General features: G+C 49.3%; 1 protein-coding gene across 1 annotated transcript; it reads right to left on the reverse strand.

Moving 5' to 3' along the window:
- Nucleotides 1-1238: 1238 nt before the first annotated feature.
- FNDC8 (fibronectin type III domain containing 8) lies at nucleotides 1239-8064 on the reverse strand. The gene is made up of 4 exons (XM_030850507.2): nucleotides 7856-8064; nucleotides 3955-4321; nucleotides 1940-2179; nucleotides 1239-1391 (listed from the first exon to the last, which is right to left on the reverse strand). The coding sequence occupies exons 1-4, from the start codon at nucleotides 8062-8064 to the stop codon at nucleotides 1239-1241; spliced, it is 969 nt and encodes a 322-aa protein (XP_030706367.1).
- Nucleotides 8065-8332: the final 268 nt, after the last annotated feature.

Consider the following 8332-nt stretch of genomic DNA (forward strand, 5'->3'; position numbering starts at 1 on the left):
ACCATCACAAGGACTTGTGCTGGTCAGTGCTGCTCTGGGGTGCTTTCCTCGGCCTCAGACAGCCCTGCTGGGCTCTCGCAGCACAGAGAGGAAGGCAGCGGCTGTCCCGGAGGGTTCCCTCTAACAGGCCGTGCAGTGGTGGGAGCTCTGGAGGAAGTGGGGGTGGTGTAATGGGGAGGATGGTTCTCTGCCCCGTGAAGACTCACATAGTGAAGGGAATCCCCACCAGGACATCCTCAAACCTTTGGTGCAGATCTTGCCCTCCGTGCGTCTTGCGTCCACTTTCTCTCCCAATACCAAGGTGCATCTACTCAGGTTGGCTTCCAAACCATCCTTGTATGGACCGCTCGGGGCCACAGCACTTCTGACATCTTGCTGCTTCTCACCCTCCCCCGCCCCATCTGTGCTGTTAAATCGTCGCCTGGCTGTGGTTCTTGGCTTCCACCTGGCCGGTCTCTGCAGGGGGGCTGCGTGAGGGGCCGAGGGAGACAGCGGGTTCTGAGGTCCTACTCGGTGCCAGGCACTGTTCTGTGCTCTCACGTGACCCTCACAGTAACCCTGCAGCCGAACCTGGAAGGGTCAGACCACGTCCCCATGTTTTTGATGAGGAAATTGAGCCCAAGAAGCTTAAGTGGTTTGCCTGTACCCTCACATCCAGGAAGAGACAGAATTAAGTCAGACCCTCCCCCCAAAGCTTGTGCACTTTGCATCATGTCCCCCAGAGCTCAAGTCTGAGGCTGACAGTGTGCAGGCTGTCGCTACCTCTGTCCAACATTGCTCTTTTTCCTGGTGTGTGTTTTAATCTTTGAGGACCATCTCCTCCTCCCATGGGGAAAGGGTGATGTCATCTCATTGCCCCATCCCCTGACCCACCTGGACTCTTGGTCCTGGCAGAAGCCAGGAGGGTGGGTGACAGCAGCCCAACTGAGGCTGTCGGTGACATGAAACAATTCCAAGGTGCTGGGTGACCTGCAGGTTTTAATGAGGGACCTGGACCGGCCCAGATCTGGGGAAGGAAGCCTAGCAGCTATGGGCAGTGGAGGCTGATCTGACCTGGCCTGGCCTGTGGTGTCTCCAGGTGAATGGAGCTCCCACCTGGCCTCAGCCCCAGGCCCGGGACCAGCAGGGTGGTCAGCGGTTCCCTGGCTTGATGCTGCTGGTACATTCCATGGTTCCGGTTCCTAAGGGCCCTGGGCCGAAGCTGAAAGTAGTTAAGGGGCTTCCTGGGGCCCTCCCCCTTAGTAGGGAAAGAGGTATTCCAGATCTTCTAGCCTCCGCATGTCCTCCAACCCCATGGATATGGTTTTCCGCTGGGGTTTCTTGCGCTGCACGGTGATCTGGATAGGATTGTTCTCGGGGAAGCTGGTCAAGTCTGTATCAACGGTTGCAAACTGAAATAAACCAAAGTCCTCAGAACTCCTGACCCTGAGCTCACCTCTTCGACTCTGCCACCCCCTCGTTTGTCTGCTAAATGGGGTGTCCGACAGCCTTACCAACCTATTCATTGACACCAGGAACAGGAAGAGGCATGATTCAAACCTGTGCCTCGCCAGTTGTGTGCTGTCTTTACTGGGGCCTTTCCTGCCCACCCCCAGGCTGTTCCTTCTTTGTCCCGCTTTAGACTCTTCCCTCTCTTACCCTCAATGCCCTTGACTCCTGACCCACTCACAATTATTGATACTAAGTTGAAGAATCCAGAAACCAATGGCTTTGGGAGACTTTCGTTAGAGATGAATGAAAAGATCAATTTGCATTCCCAGTGGGCCCCAAAGTGGCTGAACCCTGAACCCTCCCAGAGGAGAGTGGCCTGGAATTGAGGCTTATTTGCCCAGGGAGAAGAAGAGCCAGCAGGAGGACGAGTCGTGGGGGTATAGGGGTGTTTCCAACCTCCAAAACCCCTGGTCCACACCCCTCGGGCCTGCCTTCTCCCAGGGCTCACTTTGTAGGGCTTGCACCACTTCCCCACCCCAGCGGTGTTGGCTGCGCGAACAGTCAGGCAGTAACTCGTGTTAGTCTTCAGATTCATCAGCTTGACGGTGGTGCTCATGATCTTATCGAAGATCCATGGGTGATTCTTTGCCTTGGGCATCTCATCTCTATCATTTTTCCTGACCATCTCCTGCAACAGGACCTGGTAGAAATTGACCCGCTGCTTGCCTGGGGCGTAGGTCCAGGAAATCTAGGGGAAGAGAACCCCCGAGGCTTCCTCAGACCTGGCCTGGCCTGGCCTCCCCTCACCACCCCGCCATCCCTCACAATGTGGGTCAGAAGACCCCACTCCCATCCCTGCTCCTGCTGGAGCTGAGGTAGAGCTGATGGAAAGTGTTAGGCACTCCCAACACTAAATATGGCCCCACCAGCCCAAAGCATGAGCAACTCTCCCTGGGCAACCTCACCAACCTCAGAGTGTACCCTCACTCCATATTCTAGACTGTGTGTCAGTTGAAAGGGACCTTAGCCATCATCTCGTCCACCTCACTCATTGCAGATGGGATTACAGGTTCAGAGAGAGGAAGTAGCTGGCCCATGTTCACACAGCAGTTAAGTGGCAGAGCCAAGGTTCAAACCAATAGCTCCAGAGTCCATACACTTTGTACTACAACAGTGGTTGCCAAGCCAGGATCTCAGAGAGTTTTTATAACACTGCAGATTCCTGGCCCTACTGTCACCTGTCTTTTCTCCCATTTCCAGTTTCTCCTCTAACTAGGCTAGTGGTTCTCAAACTCTGGTGTGCATCAGAATACCCCGGAGGACTTGTTCAAACAAAGACCGCTGGGGACTCCCCTGGTGGCACAGTGGTTAAGAATCCGCCTGCCAATGCAGGGGACACGGGTTCGATCCTTGATCTGGGAAGATCCCACATGCTGCAGAGCAACTAAGCCCGTGCGCCACAACTACTGAAACTCACGCTCTGCAACAAGAGAAGCCACCACAATGAGAAGCCCGTGCACCACAATGAAGAGTAGCCCCCGCTCGCTGCAACTAGAGAATGCCTGCGCACAGCAACGAAGACCCAACGCAGCCAAAAATAAAATAAATAAATAAATTTATAAAAAAAAAAGAAACAAAAACACAGACCGCTGGCCCCTGCCCCCAGTTTCCGATTCAGGAGGCCCAAGTCGGGGGTAGGGAAAGCGAGAATTTAAATTTCTAATAAGTTGCCATATGATGCTGATGCTACTGGCGGTCTAGGGACCACACTGAGAAACACTGCTCTAGGCCATCCAACAATGGGACTTCCAGATTCATCTTCCAAAATATAGCTCAAATTGCATCTATCACCTGATATAAAGCTTTGCAAAAAGCTAATCGTTATTGCTTACTGAAAAATCTATAACGTAGCGTAATGTTAAAGGACCTCTGGAAAGTGACCCCAGACTAACTCCTGCTCTCTTCCCTCCCTGTATCTAGAACAGTGCTACTCGACATGTGGTCCATGGGCCATCAACACCACCTGGGAATGTTAGCAGTGCAGAGTCTCAGGCCCCACCCTAGACCTACTGAATCAGAACCTCTAGGGTTGAAGCCCAGGAATCTTATCGGTTTGATGATCAGATCCGCAGGCACAGGAAAGTATGAGAAGCCCTGGATTGGACCTAGGTGTTTCCTTCCATACTTTCCCACCTGTGAGCCTCTGCTAGTGTCAGCCCTCCATGGAATGCCTTTCCCCATGTCTAGATGTTTAAATCCGACCTCTGTGTCCCAGCTCAAATGTTACTAAATGCCACCAAAGCTTATTCCTGCACCTGGAAATAATATTTCTTTCCCTCTGAATCCCTATTGGCACTTGATCTGAACTTTTCCTACAGCATTGAGCCCTCTCTAGCTTGTGCTGGCGTTCTTGAGGTCGGGATGCAGGCATCTTCACACTCCCCAGTGAGCTCAGCTCAGTGCCTGGCACGTTGGGGGCAGCCATTAAGCCTTTACCAAATGCACAAGGAGGGGAAAACGCACCACAGCCATGGAATCGCTGACCGTGTGTTCATAGATGAAGGGCGCCTCCGGCACATCCAGGACCACAGAGGACTCTGAGGGCGTTGAGGAGGTGTCTGTGTCCACCTCAGGGTTGTCAAGGTCCAGCAGGCCACAAGGGGCTATTTGGGACTTAGACTGGGGGCAGAGGGCCAGGTCCCCCTTTTCTGTACTCTTGTCCATCGAGGAGAAGCTGAGTTTGTTCAGCTCGCCCTCCAGCATCCCTGCAAAGAAGCTGCTACTGGGCTGGGTCACGGCCAATTTGATGGGATTCAACAAAGTGGATGACATGGGGGAGATGCTGGTGTCATCAGAGCTGCATTCAGAATCCTCCATTGGCATCTGCTTCCTGGAGTGGGAGGGGAGACAGGTGAGACAGACGAAGGAGGCCACCCCGGCCCCTGCTGCCTGGAAGCTCCTGGCGGGCAGGCCTTGGGCACAACTTACCCAGCGCCCCCAGGTGCTTCTGAGCAGCTCAGAACATTCTTGCTCTGCAGCAGTGCATCAAACTTACGAGGACACTTACTAGTGAAAAATGCATATTCCTGGTCCCTGGTCCCCAGATGGAATGGGACTGGGGAAGCTGCTAAAGCATCTTTAATAAGATCCTCAGATGATTCTGATGCAAGCGTTCTGAGAACCACATTTTTAGAAACACTGCTGAAACTTTAAGTCCTTCCACCAAAGTGGGGTGCAAACACCCCAGGGAATGACCATAATGATCTACCAGGATATGGAAAAATATCTAAAAGTATCTAAAAGAAAAATAATAAATTAAGTTTTATTAATATTTATTCACTATTGTTTATTATATAATTACTAATTTATTTACTTAGGTTTTATAACATATAACAATATGTATTAATATATAGCATGTAAAAATTAACAGTACAGATAAATATATATATATTGGGATGAATTCTCAAAAACTTTTTTCTTCCATTCTAAATTTTTTAAATTATGAAAGCTTTCAGACACACTCCAAGATATCAAGAGTAATATATTAATGGGGATGTAATGTACAAAATGGTGGCTATAATTAACAATATTGTATTGTATATTTGAAAGTTGCTAAGAGATTAGATCTTAAGAGTTCTCATCACACACACAAAAAATTTGTAACTGTGGTGATGGATGTTAACTACGCTTACTAAGGTAATGATTTAACAATATATACAATTATCAAATCATGTTGTACACCTTAAACTAATGCACTGTTAAAATTCAATTGTGTCTCAATAAAACTGGAAATGAACATACTATAATATATTAAACTTCCATTTAGCCACCATCCAGCCCAGGTCAGAACTAAATCTTTTTTTTTTTTTTGCGGTCCTCAGGCCTCTCACTGTTGTGGCCTCTCCCGTTGCGGAGCACAGGCTCCAGACACGCAGGCTCAGCGGCCATGGCTCACGGGCCCAGCCGTTCCGCGGCATGTGGGATCCTCCTGGACCAGGGCACGAACCCGTATCCCCAGCATTGGCAGGCAGACTCTCAACTGCTGCGCCACCAGGAAAGCCCAGAACTAAATCTTTATCAGTGCAGTTAAAGGCCCCTGTATACTTCACTCCTCCACCTCTCTCCTCATCCTCCCACTCAGAGGTAGCTTGTGCTTTAAATTTAAAATTTTGTATTTATTATTCCCCATGTGTTTTTATAGGTTTGTTACATTCATATGTTATTAGTTTGCATATTTTTAAACTTTATATAAATAAATGTTATCATTCAGTACATACCCATTTGTAGCTTGCTGTTTTTTACTTAAAACATTGTATATTTTAGATTAATCTGCTCTGGTTCAATCATTTTAACTGCTGTATGTTTTCTATTACATGGATATTTGTATTCTAACCAATTCTTTGCTATTACAAAGAAAAACCTTGTACATATTTCCCTGCTCTTTAAAAGGTTTTGCTGTTGAAGTACAGAATCCAAAACATTTGGCTTTCAAATATTTTTTTTCTCTTAAGCCAAAGTAGGAAATACATATTTCTTGGCAAGCTAGTATACTCATACATACCCATGTAACTAAAATGTTTCACAAACCAATCCTTACTCTATGTGTGATGTGCTTTGAAATTTTCAATTCTATTTTATTTCATTTTTGTAATACTGGTCTCCACCAACCAGAATGAGTTCCTGACCCACTCATGGGTCACAACTCTCAGTCTGAAGAACCCTGTCTGGAGAGAGTGGTCACAAGGCCTTTGGGGACCAAGCACCTTGACCAAGGTCACATGATAAGTCCATGGCAGAGCTGGAACCAGAACCCAGATCTCCTGGGCCCCACGCTACACAGCTCCCATCTGCCCCGCGTGCTTTCTGGCTCCCCTCCACTGCTTCGTCCCCCTTCTCCCCGGGCTGCTCTAGCCAGATCCAGCAACCTACACACACCCTTACATCCCTTATGCCAGGACAGCCCCCAGCTTCATGGTTGGTTGATCAAGGCCAAATTTTTCCTCCTTGAGTTCCAGCCCCATCAACCTCGCCCTGAGAAATCCTGATCAGCCCAAACCTCCTATGTTAGCCCTCGGTGGATGCTTGGAATAGATGATTCCCCCACCAAGGCCCTTTATAGGCTGAAGAGTCTGGGTATGGATGTCAGTTTTACTATAGATTGTCTTAACGCATCTCTATTTTAGACTTACTGACTGGAAACACCAGTGCTGAAGGGACGTGGAAGGCAGCCTTAGTGATCTTCACAGTAGCCCTGCTGGATGGTGTTTGCCCCATTTTACAAATGAGGGACCGAGGGTCCCTGATCTTATTTAACTTGTCTATGGCCCTATATCTAAATGGTAGAACTTGGATTTAAACTTGGGCTCCTAGCCCAAGACTTTCACCCCATACCAGGAAGTTTCCTACAAGCATCCATCACTTTAGCCATACCTGCTTACTTACAGGTCCCTTAGGGAGTGGACACCATATCCCTTTCATATAATCAGGACCCCTTCTTCAGAAATTATTAAGAATTTCAGGACAGTGACATCTGAGCATTAAACTAAGCACAGGGCACTTCTAAGTGTCGGGCTGTGTGTGACTGCCCAGGTCACACACCCATGAAACTTCCCGGCAGACAGTTCCCTCAGTCCACATCAACCCACACCACCATCCCTCCACTGGCTAATTCCTTCCCTTCCTATGAGAGTCACCTCCTCCATGAAGCTTCCCTTAACTTCACCTCCTCCCAAGCTAAACTAAGCCTCCTCTGGTTCCTCCAGTTGTCCCGTCATAGCGCAGACCATGCTGTAATATTCTCAGTTCTTGCCTGATAGCCCCCCAACACACAAACACATGCACACACACATACACACACACACACACACACACACACACCCCAGGCTGGGAGCTCCTTGAAGGCAGAGACTGTGCTTTCTGGCTCTGCATTCTCAGAACTTAACCTTGGGCCAGATACCTTGTAAGTGCTCAAAGAGTTTTGTGAAATGAAGTAAAAGAAACCCAGAATCACTGAGGAGGAACAGCAAACCTCAATCTGAAGGCAGGCAGGCTACTGGGGCACATAACCAGGCAGGTGAAGGTACAATAGGGAGGATGAGGCAAAGGAGCCGTGGGGAGTGGAGGGGGCAGGGGGTCTGTGTGGGGGTGATGAGGACAAAGCAGGATGACAAGGACAAAGCAGGATGACAAGCACCGCCAGGAAATCTCTGACTAATCCTGAAAGGCCTCCCAGAGGCGGAGGACGGCATGCCTCCAAGAACCTGATCAGAGGTCAGGACTCCATAGGCAACCTGCACACATGCTCTTCCCTGGGAGTCGTGACTGTGATAAGTCAAGGAAGTACTGCCTCTTCAAGCCCCTCTTCCCACCCCCACCCCCCAGGTCTGGTTTTAGAAAGGAGAAAAGGACCAGACTTGTGTCTTACGGTAGATGGATGGCACCTTCCTCCAAGAAGTTAACCAAACTGCCCCCTGAGGAAAATGGGAGTCCTTTGGTAGTGACGGTCCTGTTCATAGACTTGGGGTTTGGAAAGGGCTTCAACATTTGATTGAGTGCGTTCAAAATGTTGAGGGTTTCCTTCTTCAGTGTGGTCTCCTCCCCATCTCCCAGTTTATAGAGTGTCTCTGATGCCATCTACCTTGTTTGGGACCACAGCCGTCACCATGCAGGACTACCAAGCTGACAGGAAGCAGAGAGAAACTGGAGGCAGAGGACACACCCTTAGTTTGGGTGGGATGGGAGTGCAATGAGCTGACTTCATAATCGTCAGAGAGTGTAACAATTAGGGGCCAGCCTCCCCCTTGATCTGAGGCTGCTGCTGCCCAGGGCCAATGTCAGGAGTGGATAGAGTCAAGGAAGAGACTACAACACCCCTTGGGCTAAGGCTCTGTGGTTACAGCAG

The sequence above is a fragment of the Globicephala melas genome, chromosome 20, assembly GCF_963455315.2.
Source record: "Globicephala melas chromosome 20, mGloMel1.2, whole genome shotgun sequence".
NCBI lineage: Eukaryota > Metazoa > Chordata > Mammalia > Artiodactyla > Delphinidae > Globicephala > Globicephala melas.

Excerpts from the sequence above, each read along its gene's own strand:
- FNDC8 (XM_030850507.2), bottom strand. The coding sequence starts at position 8,064 with ATGGCATCAGAGACACTCTATAAACTGGGAGATGGGGAGGAGACCACA. Across the intron at positions 4,322-7,855 it reads GAAGGTGCCATCCATCTACC|GAAGCAGATGCCAATGGAGG; the intron begins GTAAGACACAAG and ends CTCCCACTCCAG. Across the intron at positions 1,392-1,939 it reads AGTGGTGCAAGCCCTACAAA|TTTGCAACCGTTGATACAGA; the intron begins GTGAGCCCTGGG and ends GGTTTATTTCAG.